Source organism: Rhineura floridana, chromosome 21 (genome assembly GCF_030035675.1).
Source record: "Rhineura floridana isolate rRhiFlo1 chromosome 21, rRhiFlo1.hap2, whole genome shotgun sequence".
NCBI classification, from domain to species: Eukaryota; Metazoa; Chordata; class Lepidosauria; order Squamata; family Rhineuridae; genus Rhineura; species Rhineura floridana.
The window spans coordinates 12321785-12349315 of NC_084500.1; the positions used below are offsets into that span (position 1 = coordinate 12321785).

A 27531-nucleotide genomic window follows, 5' to 3' on the forward strand; every position below is an offset into this window, starting at 1 on the left:
CTGGCGCCAAGCTCAGTGAACTTCATCAGCAGGCCTAGTGAAAATTTGACATAGGCCAGCAAATCATCTCCGCAGCCCAGGACATCTTTGGTTGTCAGTTCCTTGTTGCTTTTTGAAAGCTCCCCCTTCTCCTCAATGTAGGCTGATCCCTATTTTGCAACCCCAAGTGGTCCTGCCCATACACTTGACAAAGACCCTAAGCCTGGGCAACTGCCTTCCTCACAACCTTTCACCTTGTTCACCTGCCATGTCTCTGAGAGGCAAACAAAATGTGATTGAGGCAGCCATGTTTGCTTATTTATGTGTCTCCCTTGTTGACGTATAAGCAGGGCACTGGGCTGGCTCTAGGTTTGAGGGGACCCTCAGCAAAGTGCCTCCAGCCCCTCCCCATCATCAGTGGTCCCCCAATGGTCCCCTGGTAGGCTTACCCAGTAGGCTTACAGCACGCAGCAGCATCGCTCTAAGGAGCACCAGGCGGCTGGGTCTGGGGGCGGGCTTTCTATTTTTGTTCCCCACAATGCTCCTCTCACAGTTCCAGTCCAGAGAATTGTGGACGATTAAAAGGGTGCCCCACCACACACAAACGTCAGAGTTCCAGAAAACGGGGGTTTTTTAAGCAGGGGCCAGGGTCACACTGGGCCTGTTGGGAGAGGAAAAGGGTGCACTGCTTGGCCGAGGTTGCGGCTTGCTCCCTCCCCTGCCATCCTCATCCCTTCCCAGCCTGGAGTTAAGGCTTGCTACCCGGCTTCTGGCTCGACCTAGGAGTTTTGTTTTGTGCCGTTTCAAGAAAAAAATCCACTCACAATTTGGTTTTGATTTTTCACACAATATAAGAAAGAACACAAACTTCTGCCTTTAAGCAGTGGGGTGGGGTGAGGGACATTCTGCTGCCATTCTCCAACTTGGTCCTGAATTTCTCCATTGTTTCCCAAGTTGTAAGGAGGAGGGGAGTGGCATCAACACGCTTTAACTCCCAAGAACCACCCACATGGCCCTCCCCCAAAGACTTTCTGTAGTCACACACAGAGTTGTGCCTGCTCACACCGGCCCTTCACCTGCCTGTCCTCTTGCGAACGCTGGCTGTCCGTTGCATTGTTCCTCTTACCCCTTTTTATTTTTCCCCACGGCCAGGTTTCCCAGCAGCAGCCTACGGACCAGTAGCAGCGGCGGCAGTGGCAGCAGCAAGAGGATCAGGTAGGGGGGGCCGTGGAAGAGGCAGCTACATGGCATACCTTCAGAACGCAGGGCCAGGTAAAAGCTCTGTCGGTATTCTATGTGGCTGCAGCTGTCCATCACTTTCTCTGACTTTCCTTGCACTGAACTGGGGGGGGGCACCAAACAAAACTAAATACGACAAGCAGAGGCCATGAGACGCAGAGCAGAGGATAGGCTGTAAGACTCGGAGGTCTTGCAGAGCCACCTAATAAAAAGGTCTACCCTGCAGCAGAACTATGGGGTAGACCTTTTATTTAAAAGAAGAATGTCAAGGACAACATAAATTTTCATTTCCCCACAGTTTGTGCTGGGCTAACAATGCAGTCATCCCCCCCCAGCCCCCCTCAGCTGTTAGAGCAGCAGGCTACATCTCCAGACTTTTATGTTTGGAATGACTGTAGTGTGTAAGCTACTCTCGGAGGCAGTCCAGCCCAAAGCAAGAATCCACAAATCCATTAAAATCGGCAAGGATTCCAAATGATGGAATTTAGGGATACTGTATCAAAATTGATCTATGGAGGGTACCATGACCACCCTCCTACAAATCAGTTATTTTTTTCAACTATTTAATAATTTTAGTTCATTCATGATACAGTGTGTTTCTCTGCCCCTTAAAACTACGGCCCTCCAGATCTGGCCAATGTGGGCATGTCTAGCATTGTACAGAGTAGGGCAAGCAGTGTGGCTTTGTCCTCCCTCTTGTCATTTTCAGGTGGCAAGTGAGGTCAGCTGTACCCAGAATTCCACTGCAATGTGCATATGAAAGGATGCCAGGGAAAATAGTTCTCCCTGGTTGCTTCTCAGTTCAGACATCACACCAAACTATGATTAGGGATGCTTAACCATGGTTTTGGTGTGATGTTTGAATTAACAGAACCATAATTTGCAATTGGCCAACATGCCAGAATCAGATACCATGGATGGAATTTGGTTTACAAACTGTGATTTGGGCTAATAGTGGTTTGGTGTGATACTCATAGCCATCACTCCACCTTCAGAAGCTATGACCCAATGGTGATAGGAATGATCTGATAGATTTACAAAGCTGAGTGGTGGAAGATAGCAGATAAGCAGCTCTATGGTCTGCTTGTATGTTTGGAAGCTCATTCCAAGGTTCTGAAATCATAACAGGGCATGATGTCTAAATTGCACCATAGTTTGAAGTCAGTTGTAGTTTCAACCTGCATCCTAAATCAGTGACTACTACCCAGGCATAAATTGGAATGGCTCTCTGGAGAGCATAACTTTTCCAGACACCTTTTTAAAAAATATTTGCTCTTTGAGCTTGGGTATTTCATTTTTTGTTACCTGCTGCAAACTGTGCCTCATGTTTCAAGACAAATGTTAACTCTTTGTGTGCCCACCTAGCTCCACTTCCTTCCACCCAGTGCCCCATGTGCTAGGGGAGGCAGTTAAGTTGTTACCTTAGCCTAGCATACCAATTTAGGGGGAAATGAAACTAGCCCTTTGGCATAATTGAGATTTGATTCAAATCATGAGTGGGCTGTTAAGACTTACCAGTGCCTCTTTTTTGCTGTATTTGCTTGTTGGCCGATACTATTGGTTGTGCTTGAAGCAATTCTGAACCCTAAATACAAAGCAAGGACAAAGGGTAGACTGCTGCTTTCAGTGGGTTTAATTGCTCCCCAATCTATCTTGCTTGCTCATCTCTGTGTACTGTCTTGTGCGTTTATCCGACCGTTTGTTCTTGCTAATATTAACTGGGTTATTGGATTGGGGCGGGTGTGGGGAAACAATGACAATTGGAGACATCATTATTGGGCTCAAATTCCCCAGCCAGATTGTACATGTTGAGACATGGAGCAAGCCACTTGGTGGTAACTGTTTTATTCAGCTCTCTCATGATGCTTGTTCATTGGCGTGAAACTTCTACGCTCATTAGCTAGGCCTCTTCACACTGATGCCAAAACAAAAGATCCCCTAAGCGGGAAGCGCTACCAAGCAGTAACACCCCCCAGTAGACTTTGGGGGCGGGGGAAAGACTGGATTCTTTTAGGGTCCAAAGTGGGATGTTTGGAGAACTCCGTTCCATGCAAACTGGCACTGCTTGCGGAGCTACAAAGGATTAATCCGTAACAGTTTAATGTTGTGGTATGTAGGGGAAGTCCAAAGGTTGGCTTGCTAAAAGATGGCTATGGGAATATTATTTTTTCTTTTCCTTTTTAAAAAATTGTATACCCTTTTCTGAAAATGGATTTCATATATTATTTGAGGAAGAATTGACAGCTCTTCACGTCCCTTCCCATGCTTTGCCCTCATTCGGTCCCAGATTCCTTTTAAATAGTGATCAATTTTCCCATAGAAAGGATGAGGGTTCTGCCAGATTAACATTGATCATCATTGTTGTCCCATTTTAATCAGAGTGTCCATCACAGCTGAACTGAGTGTCAGCCAATTTCTCTGCTTGATATCATTTGATGCTTTTTTAAAAAAAAAATGAAATTTGTTTTTTAAGAAGAACAGATTAACTTTGTGATACAAAAATATTTCTAACCCTAAACTTAACACCAACATGCATGGCAAGTTTAAAGAGCAGTATGGTGCCCTGTAATATGACTTCTGTATTTTCAAAAAAATCTCTGCACATGCAGATCCACCCTGGTACGCTCTCAAGGAAAGTGTGGGTTGATGTGCAGAAGTGATTTCCATTTAAAAGGGAGCTTCTTTGGCTGAGGGACAGTGTTCCATTTGCAGCCATTTCCATCAAAGGGACCCAGCGTTGATAGTGAAGTGTTATTTAGCAGCAATGGAGTCAGCTTCATGTTAATGGCACTCAGGCCTGATTCATTACAGGAGGTAGGGGTGACAAATGGAAGCAGTTGGCTTCAATATTTTGTATAGCTCAGGGCACACATGTGAGATCACTTAAGCAACTGCTGAAGCCAAGACACATCTGTGTTTTAAGATGCATGAAAGTTTAATGTCCAAATGGTAAGACCTCCCTTCAATTGAGTATTTATTGATCTCTCACTCCTGAAGAGATTGTTGAGGGTAGGGAGTTTCTGCATCCTCGAGTATGAGGAAAAGTGGTAGATAGGCCCCACAACTGCAGAATTAGAATACACACTCTTAGTGTGTTCATGGATCTTTAGATGGAATCTGAACCACTCTGCATAAGCCTGGCTGCTGGCTGCAGAGAATTCTGCTCCACTCCCCACTTTAGTGCCTTGTGCATGCGGTGGGGAATACTCCACTAATGACTCCCTCAATGGACCAGATGACTCCCTCAATGGACCAAGGAGGACCCATGCTTTAATTTTGGTGAGGAGACATGAGCATTCCATAATTAATGTGGGAGTCGGGAGCTCCGTATTTATTCATTAATATTTATAAAAAATATTTATATACCACCTTTTAGTCTTAACCAAAGGCCCTGAGGCTTTTTACAAGAATGAAAAACCTTTACAATTTAAACTGGCGAGCATAAAAACATGTCAAGATAAAACAAGTGAAACCAGTTAACAACAGGCCACAACGTTAACTAAAAGCTTGGCAAGGGAAAAATATATATATTGACCGCCTCCCCTCCTCCAAATGAGATTGTAAAAGTGGGCAATCTCATCTTCCTTGGGAGGGAGTTCTACAGTTGAGGCCCTGCCACCAAAAAGGCCCTGCCTGGTAACTATTATGGGGAGTGCCCATGTGTGTGGTACTTTAGCCAAACCTGATTAAAATCACACTATTGATGAGGAAATTCCAACTCTTCATATAAGCGAGGCCTGTGCCTTGATGACATTTCACTTATCCTTGATGTTGTTTTTGACGAATCAGGACCTGAATCACATTGGCATGACAGTCTGCTTTTTTAACAAACTCCTCCAATACAGGTTTTGCTATCAATATCACATTTTTGTTCTGATCTGGAGTACGTCCCCATAGAGGTCTGTCTGTGCGCTGGCCCCACAGTTCTTCCTCCATGGGGCCATCATGCATATAGGCCCCTGCAAAGAGCACCCACCTCACACTTTACTTGGGTGTGTGGAGGAAGGCCAGGAGTGTCCATTCCATGAACAGGACACCTCCCGCTTCTGCTGGCTGGGTTGGGCCGATGCCACCCTTTCCGGAACATGCTGTTTGCTTCTTTGCTTCACTTGGGCAAAGGTGAAGTCAGGGGTAGGGGGTAATTTGATTTATTTTTTTTTAAGAAAGGATGATCAAATTTGGCAAGTAAGTGTATTTACCAAATAGTTCTAAGGCTTGAGCCCTGGGAATGTTTCCTCCCTCATGGCTGGAAAATGAGGCAGCCAGAGATTCTGTTGCCTGGCCTGTGGGAAGGTACCAAAGTCTACTTGCTTGATCCTCTTTAAGTGACTGTGCTAAGAATGAAGCTGTAAAGCCCTACAACAAAACAGAGCCCGTTCTTGCTCCCCACTAAGACCTTGGCCAGCGTCACGTTCCTATTTCTCAGACCCACAGATCCTTACTGCCCTTTATACTTGCCAGCTATAACCAATCTCATAACATGAGCGACTGACCTTGATGGTGAGTGTGAGCAGTTATGTTCTTGTTGTTTTCTCTCTTGCTTGGTTGGGGCTGCTGTGAGAGAGGGTGTCTCTGAGGCATTCTTTCCGGCCTCTCTTACACTGGGACGTGCACTCCTCTCAAACACTCTTCTGAGCACGCTCAGCAGGAAGGTTTGTCCACACCTATTAATCCTCTCTCTGTGTCCAGCTTCTTGTTAGTAGCAGCTGGTTGCATGTTTTTTTGCTTGTTCAGATGAAACGGTTTAAGAAACGACTCATATCCAACTCTTGACAAAATGTGTCTCTCTCTTTCTCTTTTTTTAAAATATTGTTTATTTTTGTTTATTTCAGTACACTTTCTCTCTTTTGGTTTCTTAATTACTTTCCCTTACTTAATGAAACAAAACACTTGTTGTTCGTGAAACATCTCACATCTCCCCTTGCCTGTTCTTAGAGTGTTATGTATCTGTGGGACTGAACTAAATGCATGCACTTGTAGTAGTCGTAACTGGTAGCAGTAGACGTAGTTGTAGAACATGCATTGTTGAGTTGATATTATAGGTTATTGTCAGCTCGAAAGAGCATGGCAGGCAAAGTGTAGTTGCGGTATGATTGGAAGAGTAGGCCTGCCTGTATAAAGCAATGCTAAAACACCTGAATGCGTAGTACAATAATGTCCATTAGCTCCCAAACTTGGGCCTACCAAATTCAGCCATGGCATGTCATTCTGCAAGGGCCTTCAGTGCTCTGGCGGTGTTAGGCAATTGACCATTGTAAAAGAAAAATAGACCCTTGTTTTAATTCTAAATACACTTACTTGTGAGTAGTTCCCACTTATATCAATGGGAGTTACTCATATATAAGTGTTTTAAGGTTTGAGGCCCAGTTTAATTTCAACAAGCATTGTACGTTCATGGCTTCCTACAGAACATTAACCTTCTTAATATTCTACATTAGCGTTCCAAATCCCCTTTGGAGACCTTAAGCCAGGCCGGCAGAGCAGGAAAGCCACCCACTGGAGACCTAAGTCATGGAGAGGATGTACAATGACTAATTGTCAGACTATGCTGAGGCACAAGGGAATTGGTTTTAGAGCCTAAAATGCAAATTTGGCTATGCCACAAACCCAGCACTTGCCACTATTTGTATTCATTCCCACATTGCCGAGTTTTAGGAGAATATTTTTTTCCTCAAGTATGGCTGAACATTTCATGAACTTTCAATTTTAGGTCTTCCCTAGGCAAGGCTCATCATCTTCATCACTGAGCCAGCAAACCGTCTTTTGCTTGTCCCCCCCCCCAATTTGTTTCTCTTTTTTTGAACCTAGTTTTTTGTACTCAGCTTCTCAGAATTGTTTTCCAAATGAGCAGCGGTGGGTAGGGCTGGCAGCTGGTAATTCAAGTTCTGAATGCCACATTACATTTGGTTTGTGGCTGCTACTGTTTTGTCAGCACATATCCTGCTGAGAGTAGCTTGTGTACCTCACTGTTCCCCTCCTATCCAGTTCGACATCTTGCCTGAAGATGCATTGCTGGTTTGGAGTGTGTTCAATTTATTGAGCATGCTCAGTATAAACTGTTAAATCCAAGCACTTAACTGAGCATATGTTACTGAAAGAAATAGCATACCTTAAATATTGTTTCATTGTGTGATTAAGAATGAGTATCAGTCTCTTCTAACACACCATAAAACACACTGACACCCCCCCTCCAAATTTTGTTGGCCAAGATGACAAGTACATACCATTCCTTTATTGAAGGTGTGCGACTTCCATTATTGCTCTCATAGAATTATAAATCTTATGCACTGGAGGCATGAATATATAACTTGTCTCTTAAGTAGTAATCCACTACGAGAAATGGAGCCCACTGTTTAATGTGTGAAGCAGGAAAATTAGATGGGTAACATATCTAAAAGTTAGCGAAGTGGAAAATTGCATGAGAAGTAGCAATCCACATCGTATGCTTAATTCCAGCACTTTCAAATATTTAGTCTTGCCATTAAGCACCTCTCTTATTTGCAAATTGCAGTCATAAAAAGAAAAAAAAAACAGGATGCGTGTAACAGTTGGCTTGTGTACACAGAATGATGATGGGGGAATCTGCAATGACATGTTGACACAGTTTAGAATAGCCACTTGGATTTTCTTTACAGTCCAAGATGTAGGCCTAGGTACAACCCTTAGATGCTTTTGAAAAAATGTTATTTCACACTAAAAAAGTACATAACATTTAATCCAAGTCATGTAGTCTCAAACATCAGAATGTTAACAAGTGCCACATGGAGAAAAGCAGGTGGGTTTCAACTGTCTTGTTCCTCTGAAACAGCCAATAAGTACAACAACTGGAGCTCTACAGAGCTGATACAATGGAAAATCTTAAAAGTATCCTAATGAACCTACTAATTTTCACTCTGCAGTGTGGTGAAAAGAGTGTGTATCAATAAATGCTTCTATTTGCCCGACCAGCAGGATGCGACTGGAATGGCTGTTCAGAGCAGGAGGGTTATCCAGTACAGTAGACCGAATGCTAAGTCAAGGCTTGTACAGTCTGGGTTCCAGTCCCACATCTGCCATATATATGTGGTTTCCTCCATTCTTTTGATCTTGATAACCCTAAAGTTACATCCCTTAAAAGTGTAACCCTTTTGAGATCTGGGCTCTACCTTTTAGCCTTTTATGTGGAAGTACTGCTGTACGTGCAATCCAACCTTAGGTCAGGCTGCAATCCAGTACCGCAGGGATGGGGAACCTGTGGCCATCCAGATGTTGTTCGACTTCAGCTTCCACCACCCTTAACTTGTTGGCCATGCTGGGTGGGACAGATGTGAACTAGAGACCAACAACATCTGAAGGGCCACAGATTCTCCATCCCTGCAGTCGCGGCTCTTTCCCCACCAGTTGAAGCCTAGTGGTTTGAAACAATGTTGTGACAGCTAACAGCTGGAAAGTGCTTCGAAAAAGCTACATGGGAGATAAGCTGCTGGTTACGGTTCATTGTTTATGCAGCTCTCAAAGAGAGCACTGAACCCTTGAGTGTGAAATCTGGGAGCTTGAAGAGAGTTGCAATGTTTGCTTCTCCCAAGCAGCGGGCATCCCTTCCATGTGTCTTTCACAAAGCTCCATCCCGCTTTGGCTGCTTCTCTGCCTATATCCTATGAACATATAAAGCTACCATATACCGAGTCAGACTCTTTAACATAAAGAGCAACACCACACCAAGTATCACCTCTCCTGTCCTTGCTGATCAAATAGAAACGGCACTCCCTCGTCGTTAGGCTCTTTGAGGGACTTGCCATTCTCCATGCCCTTCAGGAACTGAAATCAAGCGATCCTGCAGGGATTTGGTATGCTCAAACGCAGTTGGGGCAGGCGAGGTCAGCTCAAACAAAATGGCGGTCCCACTTGATGTTTATTGTGGGACCCCCCAAGCTCCTTGCCCTTCAGGAACCGGGATAAGAGCTCCCCCCTCCAGGGAACTCTAATGAAGGTAAAACACCCCTTGCAATGACCTGACATGCCCCCCCAGACCACAAGGGGACAACAGAGGGAAGAGAATAAAAATACACAAAACACACATGCAGTCACACACAAAGCAAAAGTAGTATGTACTGAGGTAAAAAAAATTACACTCAGTATAACAGTAACACCTAAGGGGGAGAGGAGAAAGCATAGTTAAAAAAAAAAAAACAGGTTCTGAAAATAGATGGTAGGAAAGGCACAAGGCCAAGAAGAGGCAAATACTCAAGAGAGAACAAGAGGACCCAACCATCATCTACCACAGGCAGGGTCCGTCTGGTGAGAGGGATGACTCCTCCCCTTGGAGAGGAGCAAAAGGCTTTAGTGGACCCTGCCTGTTCCTTCAAGTAGGAGGCATCATCCCTGTCAGGAATGTAATCCATTATCCTCAGGTAAATCATAGAATCATGGAGCTGGAAGGGGCCTCTAAGGCCATCGAGTCCAATCCCCTGCTCAATGCAGGAATCCAATTTAAAGCATCCCCAACAGGCAGCTGTCCAGCTGCCTCTTGAATGCCTCCAGTGATGGAGAGCCCATCACCTCCCTACCTACCTGGGTCTGTTGTCATACCGCTGTAACAGTTAGGAAGTTTTTCCTGATGTTCTGGCTTCCTGCAACTTGAGCCTGTTATTCCATGTTCTGCACTCTGGTATGATCAAGAAGCGATCCTGGCCCTCCTCTGTGTGGCAACCTTTCAAGTACTTGAGGAGTGCTATCATATTTCCCCTCAGTCTTCTCAAGGCTAAACATGCCCAGTTCTTTAAGTTTCTCTTCATAGGGCTTTGTTTCCAGTCCCTTGATCATCCTCACTGTCCTCCTCTGAACCTGTTCCAGTTTGACTGCATCTTTTTTAAAAGTGCGGTGTCTAGAACTTGACACAGTACTGAAGATGAGGCCTAACCAGTGCCGAATACAGGGGAACTAGTACTTCATGCGATTTAGAAACTATACTTCTGTTAATGCAGCCTACGATAGCATTTGCCTTTTTTGCAGACACATTGCACTGTTGGCTCATAATCAGCTTATGACCATCAACAATCGTGAGATCCTTCTTGCATGTAGTATGGCTGAGCCAAGTATCCCCCATCTTATATCTGTGCATTTGGTTTCCTTTTCCTAGGTGTAGAACTTTGAACTTATCCCTGCTAAATTTCATTCTGTTGTTTCCAGCCCAATGCTCCAGCCTATCAAGGTCCCTTTGAATTTTGTACCTGTCTTGCAGGGTATTAGCTATCCCTCCCAATTTTGTATCATCTGCAAATTTAATAAGCATTCCCTGCACCTCCTTATCCACAACATTAACAAAAATCTTGAAGAGCACTGGGCCAAGGACCGAGCCCTGCGGTACCCTGCTCGTTACCTCTCCCCACTTTGAGAAGGAACCATTGAAAAGCACTCTTTGAGTACGATTCTGGAGCCAACTGTGGATCCACCTGATAGTTGTTCCATCCAGCCCACATTTAGTTAGCTTGCTAATTGGAATATCATGGGGCACTTTGTCAAAAGCTTTGCTGAAGTCGAGATATATTATGTCCACAGCATTCCCACAGACTACCAGGGAGGTTGCCCAGTCAACCCACTGGTTCTCTTCATTCCACCAGGTTTCTGTTGTGCCCACTGTATCTATGCTCTCCTTTGAAACCAACTATTCCAGCTGTCCCATCTTGGCTCAGAGGCTTCTAGCCCTGGCATATAAACACCTATACACAGCAACTCTCTCCAGATGTCTCTGGCATGCCTGTTTTTTCCTGTAGCACTTTAGCATCTTTGAATGGCTACCTAGTCTCCCTGCACTTTCATTGCCCAGTTCTACCTGGCCCCATTTGGACAATCTGAAAATTTTTCACCCTCTGGACAGTCCTCAACCCTGTCAACCTGATAAGACTGAGGTGCTACTCGTGGGAGACAAGGGAAGGTTGGGAGATGTTGACCTGGTGTTCGATGGGGTGAAATTGCCCCTGAAGGACCAGGTCTGCAGCCTTGGGGTTGTTCTTGATTCCAAGCTGTCCATGGAGGCTCAGATTTCGGCAGTGAGCCGGGCAGCTTGGTATCAATTAAACCTCATTCGTAGACTGCAGCCCTACCTTCCTGCTCATCAGCTCCCACTGGTGGTACATGCCCTGGTCACCTCTCAGTTGGATTACTGTAATGCGCTGTACGTGGGGTTACCCTTGAAAACGGTCCGGAAATTACAACTTATACAGAATGCTGCGGCTCGACTGCTTACAAACTGTCGCCGCCGGGAACACATCACCCCAGTGTTGTTCGACCTACACTGGCTCCCAGTTATTTTCCGGGCCCAATTCAAGGTGTTGGTATTAACCTTTAAATCCCTATACGGTCTCGGCCCAGTTTATCTGATGGAGCGCCTCCAGCGCCACCAACCATGCCGCCCGACAAGATCAGCCACACAGGACCTTCTCTCAGTCCCGCCAACGAAAACAGCTAGGTTGGCGGGGACGAGAGAGAGGGCATTTTCAGTGGCGGCCCCCACTCTCTGGAACTCCCTCCCGTATGACCTTCGACAGGCCCCTTCCCTGAATGTATTCCGCCAAGCTTTGAAGACCTGGCTCTTCAGACAGGCCTTTGGGACTTATGGGGAGGGTTAAATTTTTACGACCAATAGCCTACTACTCTGTACTGGAACTGTTTTATTGTTATATTGTATTTTATGATGTATTTTATTATGATGTAATGTATTGTTGTTAAATTGTACGTCGCCTAGAGTGGCCATTGGCCAGATAGGCGACCCACAAATTGAATTATTATTATTATTATTTCCACAGTGATCAGTTAAAAAGCTAGGCTGCCAACTTTTTTTTTATTTTAAGCCCCAGCTGTCTGGTTTCACCCTGGTTCAAGTGGAGCTTGTCTCTTTTGTACAGACCCAGCTTGTTTCAAAACATCCCTCAGTACCTAACAAATCCAAAGCCCCTCCGCCTGATGCCACTGTCTCATCCCCATATTGAAATTCCTCAGCTCTGCCTGTCTAGCTGGCCCTGTACGTGGAACAGTCTGAGTCACCTTGAAGGGTCTGGCTTTCAGCCTTCTACCTATCAACCTAAATGTTGCTTCCAGGACTGCATTTCCCCACAGCACTGATGCCAACATGCACCATGACCACTTACTCCTCCATGGCATTATTTACCAGGCTGTCTAGACAATGTGTGGCATCCACAGTCTTTGCACCAGGCAAGTGAGTCACCTTGCAGTCTGTATGTCTGTCACAAACCCAACTATTTATGTTTCTAATTATCTAATCAGCCACAATCAGGAGCCCCCTTTACCCATCCCCCTTCTAAGGGATCATTTCCCTTTTCTGAGACTCTCACTTTCCATGACAGCAGGGGAGCTGTCATCCTGGGAGTGGGACACTACCACCGCATCCCTGAAGGCCTCACCCACTGAGGTGTCTGTCTCTTGGAGCTTCTTCAGGTCAGACAACTTGGCCTCAGAGAAACAAGCTTGTTCCCCGAGGACCAAGAGCTCATTGCACAACAATGGTCTTGCAGGCAGATAGCCATACATGTGACTCTTACTGCAGTTCACTGGGCAGCTCCCAAACTCCTGCTAGCTTTCTACTTATACAGTAGGGCCCCACTCATACGGCAGGTTACGTCCATACCCTGCCTAAAAGCGAAACCCGCCAAAAAGCGGAACTCATTCAATAGAATGGCGCCCAACGCCCGGAAAACACCGTAAAAGTGGAACAAGTGCCGTATGAGTGGGGCCTTACTCTAATTGAAAGCCGCTGTATTAGCGGGCTGCTGAAAAGTGGGACCCTACTGTATACCTGTTATTGTTGCTTACTGAGTTTATTTGCTTGGGAACTTGAGACTTCATAGATAAAAATGGGGGAGAGGTCTTCTTGCCCTGCTGCCAAGCTCACTTATTGCCTTGCTGCTTTGTCAGCTGGGGCTCCTCTCTTGCTCATACAGCACGAATAGGAAGGGATGTACCTCATTGATAGAACACATGCATTGGATGCAGAAGGTCCCAGGTTAAATCCCAGGTAGATGCAGTATGAAACCCTGGAGAACCTCTACCAATCAGCCTACACACTCCTGAGCTAGATGGACTTGGTATAAGTCAGCTTCCCATATTCTGCTCCTGAAGTGAGCTTTGGCCAACTTCTTGCTTGCTTGAAATTATTTAAACACCATAGATGAACTGCGTGGGTGTAATAATTCATGGATCCCATTCCTCAATCATTCCTTTTTTAAAAGCGTCGTGGCAAGGCACTGTGACCCCTGACAACATGTCAGTGTAGAAAAATACATTGCAACATGTGTCATCACTAGGCTGTTGCAGGTTCTCCTAAGAAGGCAGAGAATCAGTAGGAATTCCTAGTGATGCAGGCTTCCTTCTTCCTGTTGTATGCACTGTTACTTTTCTACTAGTAATGCTTTCCTAGATTATTTTTCAAAAATAACTGTAAGCAGAATGATTTCCATTCAGCATCTGGAGGTGCTCATTGAGCAAGGTTCATCTGGGAAGAAAAAGATTCATGACAGTAGTTAGATACCTGTGAGCATATTCTGAGAAGGCCATCTGCACCACATCCGTTTGTCTTCTTTGATCATGGACAGAATTTTCTCTCTCCTTGAAGCACCAACTCTCCTACAGAGCACAATGAGGATTTCTGTACATTTGTAATTGTCAGACATCATTGCGGCCAAGTTCTGACCCCAGCTGCAGTCATTTTACTTGATTCTATTGTGTGTAAAATATTTCAGCTTTTAATCACTTATTTTGTAATAGAAAATCCAGGGCACTTGATAAATCATCTCCAGTGCAATTAGTGACCAGCTCAGGAGAGCAGACAAGTACAATATAAGTTAATCTTTAATGAATGTAGTCACTAACTTTTAATGGTCTTCTCAATCAGTGGAATTATTTTCAATGGGCAAACAGTCTTCCATGGAACTCACTCTGACTTGCAGGGTGCCTCATTTCACACACTCCACATCCTCCTGAACAGTCCTGTGATCCAAACAGACTAATCATGTGTTCAGGGAAAAGGGGACACTACAAGGTCCTTTTATTTCATGAATGAATTTTACTCCACTCTTGGCAAGCCCTGGAACAGGCACTTCATGTAACTCAATTTTTTCCTGATGGAACAAAGTGAGGTCTTCATTTTCCCCTTCCTACAATTATTATCTATTTTCCATTATAGTAGTCCCAAGAGGGCTCTGGTAATCTAACAGCTATTCAGGCACTTTGTCAGATATGGACAGAAAGAAAACGATGGTGAGCAAGTGCTGGATCCAGACTTCAAAAGACTTGTGTTCAAATCCCTACCAGGCCATTGAGGAATCAACCAAGTGTCCAGTTCAGAGCGAGAACCACCAGTCGGAGACGAGGGTGCAATCAATTCTTGTTTTATTAAAGTAATGGATACATCAAATGCTGTGCGCCTCATAGAAACCCCTATGATAACTCACTACAATCCCTAACCACTCTAGACATGCTCTGCAACTTGTGAGGAAAGTTGACTCAGCGCCCACTTCCGGGTGCGGTAGCCTCAAATAGGAGAGGTCTTGGGGCGTAACCTCTCACTCTGTCGCACACACGCCCCCTTCTGCCCTGTCCGCTTCTCCCGATGTCGTGGGGGGGGGGGCGAGCCTCCAAGGGCTCATCGGAAAGCACAGGTTCCTGATCAGCAGGCGGGAGAGCGGAGGGCGGGGAAGCGGAGGGCATTTCTAAGATACTGCTTGGTGAAGGAGGAGTGTCTGCTCTCTCAGGAGCATCCCCCAACAGTCCCGTGGGAGTGCTGGGGGGCTGAGCACTGTCCCATTGAGGGGCAGGACCAGCTATGGGAACTGGCGGGGCAGGCGACTCGCTCTCTTTCCCAAGGTCGGGGTTAGACTCAACAACAGCTGGGTCGTCCATGCTCCCTAATGGCTGAAGCTTCTGAAACTCATGCCTTCCCCCTCCTTCCTTGGGAAGGAGGCTGGGTCCATCACCCCTGGGCTCAACACCAAGAGAATGCCTGAACTCATACAAGTTAAAGCTAAGCAGGCCAGACCTTGTAAGACTGGAGACCACTTGGGAATCGCAGTTAAGCTGCCCTGAATCTTTCAGAGAGAGAGAGAGAGTCAGGTACTTATTTAAATAGGCTCGTGAGGTGGCAAGTTGTTATCTCTCAGCCTCAGTTTCCTTTGGATGAAAACAAGGATACCTTACCTCATGGATATGCTGTAAGGATGACATGGATGAAGATTTGAAAGCTCTTTACACATCTAAAAAGTTTTACATGCACAATTATTAATTTCTTACGCTTCATCTTTGCAGAGCGCAGTCATCTGTGCATGAAACAGTCGCCCATCTGAATATATGACTGATAGCTCACCATTTTCCTTGGATTTTTCACATTAGCCCAGCAATCCAAGAGCTTTAAATTAGAGTCACTAATAATCTCTCTTTCCTTCTTATGCTGGGAGCCACGATACCCTCATTTGTCATCTTTCTGCTTGCTTCTTCCAGGATCATTGGTTGTTTATGGGTCCAAACATTGTCCTCACACATGCTAGTGATTAGATTAGATTTTATTTATTGCCATTCTGTCCACAGCAAAGAATAACAACCTACATATGCAATACCTAGCACAAAAGTACCAAAACATCTCCAAAAACTCCTTCAAATTGGCTCTTGCTTGCTGTGAGGCGCTGCCACACAGAAGGTGGGCAAAAAATATCAGTTTGCCATTTTCCTCTGATTAGTAGCCTTTCCCATAATTGCTTGATAACATATTAGATAGTGTATTTGGCCAGTTTACAATTTTAAAAAATCTTGATGCTTACATTCCACATTTTAAGTGCTCAAAGCACTTCACATACTTTTAACTCAGTGGATTACAACAGCCTAGTAAGGGAAGTCAGTATGACCATCCCCCATTGCAAATGCTTATCTTAGAAGAGCCATAAAACGATTGTAGAAACTCAGTTATTTAAAATAATGTTTTCAAACTGTTGCTGTGTAAAACCCTTTTAGAACTTCCTGTTGAAAAGCAGTATATAAATATCCCAATAAATATTATCTAGTGAAGCATAGTAAATTTCCACGAGCGGCTTTCCTCTTAAAGACACACCCTGACAATGGCCATTGTGAGTTAAATGTAAGGCAAAACAAAGTCCTGGTTTTATTTTAATTTACCTCTTTCTTGTGTCTGTTGCTGCACAAAAGGCCTCAATTTAAAATTAACAGGAACAATAGCCTGTTAATGTGTTATAGTGGGAGGCCAGAGTTTCAGTTGCCATAGCAATGGCGTTCAGCTCATTTGTTTTGTAGATGAATGATTACTACGCAATTAGAGTAGGCTAAAAATAAAAGGTCCCTTTCTTCCTAGTCACTCATTAATATTAATAAAAGGCCTGTCCAGGCTGTGGTAAACAATTAATGCAAATCTGGTTGCCAATGGTAAAAAGGTAGCAGTAAAAAGCTAAAGAGGGAGTGAAAAAGTCAGTGAAGTTATGATAAAAAAAAGCCAAACAATTTGGAAGAGATTTTTTATTCTATTACTTTTAATTGGATCATAGCTGGAGTTAGGAACAGAGCTGGACATCAGATGTATGAAGTTGTCTGAGTTAGATCCCAGAAACTGCAATGATTGAGGATAAAGAATTGCCCAGTGCAATGGGAAGAAGGGCAGGATATACATTTAATAAATAAATAAATAAATTTTTAGAATGCAAGCTAAAGCCTCTGACATTGTGCACATTTTGCACATATAATTCTGAGTCTAACTTGGGCCCGGTAGGGCCTGCTACAATATAATCATCTTCATAGTCATTTGCTCCATTCCCAATCAGATTCTTGCCAAAGGTGATGGTCATTATTTTTACCGTAATGCACTTGTGGTTGGCAAGACAGTTGCTCACTTGGCATATAACACTAAGGGAGACCATGGCCATACAAAAATGTGCATGGGGGTTCCCAGAAAGGAGATTGCAGGCTGCTTTGTTCCGCCTCTGGTCCTGCTGGTGCACTGCTGTGGGCCAAGCTATGGATCGGTTTAGCTTGTTGTCTAAACCCAAGCTCATGGCTTATCTCCTGTCAAATAATGAGTTGTAAACCTCGATCAAAGTTGTAAACAAAGATCAAACCAAGATGCAAATCAGTTCATTGACTGCTTGACCTAATGTAGTACAGACTTTTTTCAGCTGGTCAGGATACACAGTTTGCAGTCCAGCTTCTGTGAAGTGATAGTTGCCAGTCTGGCCAAGCTTAAAGCCTTTATTTGGGCAGGGAGGGGGGCAGGGATGAGAATAGGAAATTGGTCCCAAGATGTAGGGAGACTGAGGATGCTGAAGAAAGCTGCAGAGACAACAATGAATGGAGAAAGATAAACCTGAAGGAAAGATAGATGGGGAACAAGAGAGAGGGGGTAGAGTTGGCAAAGAATTGAGAACCTAATAGCTTTTAAAGTTGAGAAGGAAGGGCTGTAAGCAGTGGAGAGGGTAGGGGGGAGAGAGAGAGGGAGATGACAAAGAAATGGGACAAAATAGGCCATGGACAGCAAAGTGCAGCCTGAGGAGAGGGGGAGTTCAAAAAAGGAGGCACAGAGAACAAGGAAATGGGTGTGCAAGGAAGACATGGAGGGCTGGGGACTGTGGGATCCCTGAGGGTAGAGGGAGGCTGCGTCCGTTCTAGGTCCTGACAGAAGATTCTGCCAGTTGTGACTTCTGCTGTCACTTGGTTGGCAACTCTATGAGGGTAATGGGGGGGGCAGCAGTGGGGAGAGCTGAATTTCACATATTGGTTTGAACTAACTAGGCAGTGATTTGGCTGCAGGCTTCTAGTTAATATGGAAAGCACCATACAGGACATCTTGGAGGTAACATGAAAAAAGCAGCGGCCTACCCTAAGCAGCCCTTTCCACAGCTTCCTCACTTCACCCTCCTTGCTCTGTTCTCTCTCTCTGTCTGTGTCATCCTTGTGACTGTGACTCCATGCTGGAGCATAAGAACATCCTCTATGTGAAGATTCTGAAACCTCATCATAATGAGCGTTCTCAAGGCAATAGCAGAATGTTCTGAGCCTTTCTGAGTGATAGACAGGCACTTACCTGGTAGGGCCCTCTCTTGCCTTCAGCTCAGCAGGCAAACCGGGTCAAGGAAAATGAGACAGTTGGCCTTCAAAGACTTCATAGGAGGGATCCCAGATATGTATAAAATGGCAAATTGTTTTGTGAACTCTGGCAGCAGTAATCAACCCTGCAAAGGCCCAGAGTATACCGACATACTATATTCTGCTGGCTACTGACCAAATGAAGACACTCCTTGGGAGCAGTTTGGGCCTCTCCCCCCACCTCTCTTTGCCTTCTTCCAGAAATCCACTTCACACTTTTTACCAATGCTATATACGATTGCATGCCAGCTCATTCTTGACTTGATCAAGTTATGTTAAAGATTGTAGAGCCTCTTTGTGCTGCTTACTGCTTTCAGTGACTTGCTGCTGATCAGGTAAGATGTTAACTTTTCCAGCAGGTGAATATTCTGAATATCCCTTTCTCCTCTTTTACTTGTTGGAAGAGTTATATGGAGTCTAGGCTGCTCTCAAATTCAGGCATGTGATAAGGAGCACTTGGTGTCTTGTGGCTTGAAGGGAGTGTATGAGCAGCCTGAGGATACAAACAGCACTGTGGTGAGAACACAAACAGCAAATCACCGCTTTTCATTGCTGGAGGTGAACAGCTACACGTAACTAAGGATTGAAGGGGATGTCAAAAGGGCCAGCAAAGAGGAAAACCATGTGTTACAAATGACAAAAGGTCCTGTTTCGCATTTGCTGCAGACGGGACCAGTCTTCTTTAGTGGACTTCCAGCTGCTTGTTTCTGCTCTTACCCGCTATGCTGCACCAGCTTCCAGTAGTGTTAATATATTCATGTTTTGGCATTCTGGCTTCCTCCTATGCCAAGCAGCAAAATGGCTGACCAGCTGATAAGTTGCCGTGCAATCTCCAGCCTCTATAGTCATCCATGGTGGTTGTCTTACCTCGGCCTGCCCCCCCCCTCTGGTCAAGATGTCAAAGCATGGCATCTGCTGCCCTCCAAAACTATTGTAACAAAGGAGAAAAATGTAGCACAACATTTGAAAGGTCGACATTTGTTTGTTGTTAAAGATCTAATTAGAAGCATGAGAGGGAGCGGACTGGCTGCTTGCTTGGCTAATTAGTGACATGCACGAAGACCACTTTGAACTTCAAGGACACAGAGCTATTAGCACTTACATCAAAAATGGATTAAACTTCTGTGCTTTTGTAATGATTAAAGATGAGCCCCTCAAGTGGAAACTCTTTTGTCAAATGCTGCAAGAACTGGTTCCCTGATTGCCGTTTCTCTTGGAGAAGCTTTGCACGGCCTTGCGCTGGCCCCGTCTGGGAATGACACTGTGTTTAATTCACAATATGGGAGATTTTGATTAAGCTATAAATATTGATTGCTCATGAAACATCACAGCTGAGATGAGAAATGTATTTTTTTGCCTCTGTGTCCGGGATTTTATTTTGTAGGGGTTTTTTTTTTACATTGCTGTGTGTCAAGTATTTGTTAACGTGTCCCCAATCACTTGTTGACAAACCTTTGTCAATGCGAAGTTTAAACTCAACTAAAACAGCTATGAAAGATGCAATTGTTTCTAATATGGATTTGGAAAGGTGACATCAAAATGCGTCAGCCTATCACTGTTTTACTGGATTTAACGAAGGTGGTCTTATACCCCAATCTGACATTGCAAAAGAGCATTTTTCTCATACCCTCTTTACGCTACAATTGCCTTGTCCTCAGCATAGCATTGGGAATAGTAAATGCTCTGTATCATTATCTTGACAAGTTATCTTGAGAATAATACCAATCCAAGCTCAGTGATGCACATTAGACAGGCCATGGTTTTCAATCAACTTCTTCCTGCTCTCCTGATTCCTCATTCTGACCTCAGAGCAAACATTTGTAGGCCACTATAGATAGGGCTGGGTCAGCCTGCAATTAGAATATTTGTGGCCATTTCCACAGTTCATCATCATGTAATCTGTGTGAAACTCTCTGATGCATCATCTTTTGTAGAGATTGGTCACGAGGCACAGCCATATTTTCAAGCTGTCCTCTGTGGGTATTCCATGATTCTAGATCCAGCTTTTGCCAATGTTCCTCCATTCCTGGACCCCATATATCCCACATCCTCTTGTTCCTGCTCTTCTTCTGCAAATGCAGCTAATAACATCTCTTCTTTCTCCCTTTCTAACCATATTATGCAGCAATAGATGTATGGCATTTCTGCTACATCCACTGAACCTCTGAGTTGCATTGATTACAGTGGGATTTGATCTTGCTTAGCTGTCACTGGCTTGCATTCATGTTCCACAAAACATGATGCTAAAGCTGGGAGATCACAGATATTTTTTTTCATGCCATGGGAATTTAGCTTCTCCAAACGTATCCAAATATCTTTTGAGCTGTATCATGAATCCAGCTGCATGATGGCTCTCTGAATTGTATTTCACCTCCCTTGTGATTATTTACCCAGTTATGTTACCTGAAGTAATCAATATGTTCCAAAGTTTGCAGAGGAATGTTCTAATGTTTTCTACAGACTCTAAAATACAGGTGGGCTTCATTTTGTACAAGGACACCTGTACTATTTCCTAGATATTTAGATCAACATCACTGATGTGACACCAGTGGTGTGTTTAGATAATTTTAGGCTCTGGACTTAGAAACATGCCTCTTTTGGTAGCAATTTTGAAAAACATTTTTAATTTCAAAATGGAGTAAGCCAAACCTGCTGCATGTTGTGACCATTCTGTTAAGTGGAACTCCACTTTTCTGCCCCAAAGTCCTGAGACCATCACTGTGTAGCAGATGAGAGATTTAAGACCATAGAAGTTTACAGGCTCTTCCAGCATGACGGATGCCTCCTCTAAGGCAGGGGTGAGTGACCTGCTGCCCGATCAGCCTAGTGGCATGCATCCCTTGACCTCACATCATGCTTGAGGGGGAAGCTCAAAGAAAGAGATGGAGGGCTGGGGGGAGAGAACCTGGGGGGAAACCTGAGACAGATGGAGGGATGAAAGGGGAAGACAAAAAAAAAACCTTTGCAGGTAGTCAGTCAGTGCAGACCACTGACAAGAGTGATCTATGCTTCCCTGACAGCCCTCCAGGCAGGGTGAAAGAGGGAGAGAGAAGGGGTGGCAGAAAGAGGAGGGAAAATGGGTTGGTTTTGGTTCTGCCCACCCCCAGTGTGCAGCCTCCACAGCTTACCCCCAAAAGAATGTAGCCATCAACAGAAAAAGGATTCCTTTAAGGGAAGGCAATATGAAAAGAGCTGAAGAATGTACCCAGTTTTCTCCAAGTTGCTTAGATGCCCTGCCCTGCTGCTGTTTAGCACATATTGTTATAAAAATAAACAACCCAGAGATGAGCACATCTATTTCCAAAGAAGAGGTGGAATACCTTAGAAGAGTATGTTCCGATTGGGAAGTGGCACACAGTGTCCCATGAAGCTGTACTTGTCTGATACTTGGGAATTCTTTGGGAATCTCTTTTACCAATTGCAGAGGCCTATGGTATGAACAAGGGCATCAACAGATACTTAGGGGAGACAGGGTTTTAGCTTGATTATGTTTAGGGAGGAAAGCTTATCTAATGGGATATTATTTTATCATCACATTTAGATTTTCTTCATCTTGCAACTAACAGATTTGCAGTCCTTCTGGTCAGAAAGGATGACTGCTATTATCTACTTTGATATGTTGTAGCAGAGAATTCAGAAGCATCCTGCCATAATCACCATCAAGGCTTTCATCTTAAGCTTAGGAATTCTTGAGGTCAGCGGGTCAGCACAGTTCATGACTTTGTAGGATTTGAAAGCATCACCAAATCTACAGAAATGTGTTCTTAGCCATTTAACAACCCATACAATTTGCTTTCAAAGACTCTGAGACTTCCACTTAAGAAAAGGCTTTCTGCAGTGTGACCTGAAGAGCTGGCCTGATTGGGCAGTTACATGACAGATTGTGTAAGCAGAGTCCCGAATGCAAATTTCAACCAAGCCTACGATCTGAAGGCACATGATGCAGCAACCTTGCTGAAGCTAAACGAGTTTGGGTCTCATTAGTGCCTGCCTGGGAGACTGATTGGGAACCCTACGCAAATCTCCTTGAGTTTTATTGAAGAAAGGCGAGAATAAAATAAAGAAAATTCAGACTATCTTTAGGTTAAGTAAGGTTTAGTTTGTATCTGTTAGACTTTTTGGTAGACATATATTGCAGCAGAGTTCAAAAATAAGTGGCCTGTTAAGACTGGTAGTTAAGAACATAAGAAGAGCCTGCTGGATCAGGCCAGTGGCCCATCTAGTCCAGCATCCTGTTCTCACAGTGGCCAACCAGGTGCCTGGGGGAAGTCCGCAAGCAGGACCCAAGTGCAAGAACACTCTCCCCTCCTGAGGCTTCCGGCAACTGGTTTTCAGAAGCATGCTGCCTCTGACTAGGGTGGCAGAGCACAGCCATCAAGCTAGTAGCCATTGATAGCCCCGTCCTCCATGAATTTGTCTAATCTTCTTTTAAAGCCACCCAAGCTGGTGGCCATTACTGCATCTTGTGGGAGCAAATTCCATAGTTTAACTATGCACTGAGTAAAGAAGTACTTCCTTTTGTCTGTCCTTGAAAGAATAGATTGCCTTTCTGTTTATTGCCCCCCCCTCCTACTGGTTCAGGTCACATGTAACATGTGTTGGTGCTTTATTCCCAACAGTATCTTCCAGGATGGGTGAACCTTGTGTGTCTGTCTTGGAAACCAGCTTAAAATATAAGAAATGGTGCCTGCCTGGGAGTCCAGAGTCTGTGAGTTCAAATCCCCACTCGTGTCTCCTGGGTGTCAAGGGCCAGCTAAAGATGACCCCCACAGGGAGTGGCTCAGGGGTGATGTGCCCTGCCACCTGTGCAGCCGTGGGCAAGCTGCCTAGTCCCAAGGAGCCCAGTTGCCCCCCAGCTGGCAGTTGCAGACAAGGAAGGGGCTGGCTTGTGCAGCTGTGGCAAGCTGAGCAGGCCCTAGCCAGCTGGGGAGGACTAGCCTCAGAGGGAGGCAATGGGAAATCCCCTCTGAATAGCACTTACCATGAAAACCCTCTTCATAGGGATGCCATAAGTTGGGATTGACTTGAAGGCAGTCCATTTGCATTGTTAAGTGAATTGTGGGACTCTTCTGGGTGTTTGCGACCAGTATTCGCGGTGGGTGTTAAGAAAAAAATATGGCACATACTTTCTGGGTCTGCAATAAGGGAAACCTTCGGTAAAGTTCTTGAAAGCTTGCTTATCAAAGCTCCTCTGTAACATAAGTCTCTCATGATTCCAGTGACCACTTTAGCTTTCAGGAATTGATCTGCAGATTTAAGGATTTGTATCCTGCAGTGGTCCTATAGCAGGGATGGGGAACATGTGCCCTTGCCCCCAGTGTTACTGGACTACAACTCCTATAATCTATGAACATGGCTGGGGCTCAACAGAGTCCAGCACAACATCTGGAAGGCCAAAGGATCCTCACCCCTGCCCTGCAACTTGTAGTAGCCTATAGTAGTAGGAAGGGACAGATTGTAACCTCCAAGGCCCCTAATGTATATGCCTCCTTTCTTAAAATGTAAAATTGAAAAAGTGAGGACCCTTCTCCGCTCATCTGGATACCAACTGGCTGAGCCCGTCTTGGGACAGAAGGGGGCCACCTCTTGCCCTTAGTGCAGCAGTCTGCTTTCCTTAGTCTGCTGATTTTTCTCTGTTGTGACTTTTAGCTCATAGCAGCATTTAATTCAACACTGGATAATTCCAGATAGTGGTGGAAAGAGTTTGTAACAAGCCTGGCCATACAGCTGCCTCTAGTGTTTGTAAAGCATGTGATGCTATATGAGCATCTCTGTACGTTTTACATTAGAGAGCATGAAAGGAATATAGCACACTGAAAACCAGCATCGGTACATACTTCTCCATTGGGATGAGCTGACTTTGGTCTGGTCCAGTCTGATCATCTTCTTTTTTTATCTATGGGTGACTAGTATGTGCAAAATTTACAAAATGAGTGTGCATGCTTGCATTTCTTTCCAGATAAGGCATAGCTAATGTTTGCTAAGCAATCCAGTGAACTCTCTCCTAAGAACTTAGAAGAGTCTTACTGGGTAAGATGAAGCTCCACTCAATCTATCATTCTTTGGAAGAATCCAAGCAACCAGCAGGCAACAACCAGAATTTGGCCAATGGTCACTGTCTACCCTCTGCCCACTCTGCTTCAGAGAACTGAATGCAAGATAATTCTACATGCATCTTTTAAGTAATGGGAGAAGCTAACCTCAAACAGCCAAAGACACAAGCAGCCAACTGAAGGGCAGTTCCAAAGGGCCTTTGTGTTTTTGCTTGCAATGACAGGTGGTAAATGCAGCTGAGGGAAGGAAAGACCAGTTCGAGAAACAGAGTGTTAGGTGTCTTTCCACTTAACCACCCAGGAGGCATTGCATACTTTTCATAGACACTCACTTGTGTAGCGGAGTATACTTTTGTGATCTTCTCTTTGCTCCACTGCAGTAGCTCAGGACCTGAACTTCCAGCACTCCCCCCCCGAGGAATGTTAAAGAAAATATACTAGCTGCCCCACCTTCCAAAAAGAAAATGTGAGAATATGTTTTTGCTGGTCTTGCAAAGCTGAAGGAGACCAGCAGCAAGAAAGTGCAGGGGTGCTCTGAGCTGGTTCATCCAGATCCTAGAGCATCTTTATTGTTCAGTTTCATCTCAGAGCAAGGAGAAAACATTTCTGCATGCCTAACTGAATTTGACTTACAGTAGTCCTGACTCGTAGACTCCTTTCCCCATATTTTGTTCAAGTTAATGCACACAGCAACATACGATGATTATTCCTGTTTATTTTCTGTTGATTGCATTTTATCTCACCTGTCCCTCCAAGGAGCTCCTGTGTTGCACGAGTGATATTTACTCCATATTGCTGCTTATAGGCCAGCAAAGATTGGGGTTTAAGATCATCAACAGAGGCCCTCCAAAACCACCGTTTATGGCTGCCTTTTCAGTGGCGCACCCAGAATTTCCTGTCCAGAGAGATCCACCTCGCTCCTTCCCTGCAGTGTGAGGACCTTTCTTTTAAGACAAGGCTTTTGGTTGTTACTGATTTTAATGAACTTTGTTTGACTGCTATTCTTCTGGTTTTATCTATTTTTTGCTGCTGTATTTCTTATCAGTAACAATATTTCAGTTGTTATTGCATCTTCACTGTATTTTTTAATCTAACTTTTTTTACTCCCCCCCCCCATTAGCTCCTTGAACTTTTTGGAAAGGCAGGATATAAATGTTTTAAATACATCCCTTGAGCTTGTCCTCTTTTTAGAACTCGTAGCTCATAGATGAGCTAAGTTGTCAGATCACTTTGGGAAGTTGGGAAAACGTATTTGTGGCAGTGCACTCTACAGAATATCACCGGGTAATGTTGTTGTTGGGTTCTTCCATCCTTATAGTTCTGAAGCACACTTTGGGGCAAAGTTAGCTCCAGTTTTGTGTGATGGACCTCCAGCAGCAACCAACCTTAAATGGCAACAAAGAGCAGCCACTGGTTTCTGAAGTATGAAAGTTGGCTTCCCATTTGCTTGTCTGCCTAGCACTACATGCACTGAGCATCGGAGCTCCTTGTTCGGCAGCGTCTCCCTGATGTACACATTACTACATGCAGCTTCTGCCTCCACTTTCATCTGTATCGGCAGCATTAAATATTATTATATCATTTACTCTCTCGAGCAGGAAAATGATGTTTGGCAGCTTGTTCTATGAATTTTTCATAAAGATAAAAAGTGGCCTAATTTTGTGAGCTTTAACTCTCAGTAGCAGTAATGGCTTTGATTTAAAGCGTTTTGTCTTAATGATAGTTATATTGAAAATTTCCTGCTGCTTTCAAGCACGCACAGTTATTATCATAAACACTGATGGTGGAAACGGCTGCCAAATTGCATGTGGCTGCTTATGGCAAGAGAGGGGAGAGAAAGAGAGGCTGGGTGCTGTGTTGACAGGTGGTTGTCAGTGAGACCTTTCAATCGGAGAGCGTTCCAGCCTTTGGAGTCCTCCTGAAGTTTTGCTTTGGCCTCTGGCAGTGGCTCGTGGGGTCTGGTTCACTTTCCAGCACTATGGTCCATGGCTAGGCACAGTTAACAAGATACAGCGGAATCTCAGGCTATATTTGTACAGCTGTTCTTCTGAGAAGTCCCCTTAATCAAGGAGGGTTTGCACATGCTGCTGCAATCATTCTGAACACCCATTTGTTAAGTGTCCCCTGGAGGCCCGTGAAAGTAGGCCACTGATGTGGACAGCCCCTCAATAGAGACCAATTATTTACATCCACTAGGGCAGGAATTCCCCAGGTTACTGCATGATCCTGCAGAAAGTGGCCTACAAACAGATTTGAGGTCACTTCCCAATGGCTAGTGCGGTTGGGGAAAGAAACAGTTGAAGACTAGGGCTTGTCAGTCCTGCAAGGAAGAAAAGACTGCACTGAAGGGAATTAGTTGGCATGGAAATACAGGTGTTTTGTGCTGCAATCGAATAAGAAAGAAACTACCACAAAACTTGATGTGTAGAGATTCAAGGAAGTTGGAGCAGAAAAGTAATTTCCTGCAAGTTATTTATTTTCCCCCATTCAATTCTTTCCTGGATTCACCATCTGGAGGCTCTCTGTTTTCATAACAGAGTGATCTGTTTTGGTGATACAGTTGATGTTGAATGTAAAAAATGAAATAAATCTTTGTGTTTTATTTAACTTCATCTTTTCTCTCTTGCAAGTTCAGACCTGTTCTTGCCTTTAGTTGGAAGGCAATTATGAATGTGGAAGAGTGCAAGACTTCCTGATGCAGGGGAGGAGGGCATCCTTTGCTGGCATCAGCCTGTACCTTTTTTCCTTCTTGTTTACCACAGATATTAAAATGTATCTCCAATCTGCTCAGCTTGAGAGAATAAATGCATAGCTTGGTTTTTTAAAAATGTATGCAAAGATATTTTTACACCAACCTATTTGAGATTGCTGTCCTTTTAACAAGAATAAGCTAAACATCCCAAATCCCAACAAACTGCAAAGTTTACTCACCATTTTGGTCAAGATTCTGGTGACTTTCTAACTAGGATAAACATGGAGTAGATCAACCATTTGTGATATTTACCTCTTAATTTGTTACTTGTAGGAATTCTCAGTCTGGGGATTATGAGGAGTTTTAATAGAAATCAACTCTTCTTATTTTACTTCTTTCTGGGACCCAGACCAACGCAATAGGGCTCACCTGACATCT

General features: G+C 44.4%; 1 protein-coding gene across 30 annotated transcripts in view; it reads left to right on the forward strand.

The window, feature by feature from the left end:
• The window catches only part of MSI2 (musashi RNA binding protein 2), a 600705-nt gene that overhangs the window by 541746 nt on the left and 31428 nt on the right, over positions 1 to 27531 (forward strand). For 11 of the 30 annotated variants that reach the window (XM_061605200.1, XM_061605201.1, XM_061605202.1 and 8 more), the window contains one exon: positions 1132 to 1251. The exons of 3 other annotated variants lie outside the window; for them this stretch is intronic. In XM_061605200.1, the coding sequence (XP_061461184.1) occupies positions 1132 to 1251 (120 nt within the window). Of the gene's footprint in view, positions 1 to 1131; positions 1252 to 5679; positions 5718 to 5783; positions 5871 to 21889; positions 22118 to 22967; positions 23057 to 24307; positions 24338 to 27531 lie in introns of those variants that run through there. 16 more of the 30 variants (XM_061605208.1, XM_061605209.1, XM_061605210.1 and 13 more) reach the window with 6 other exon arrangements.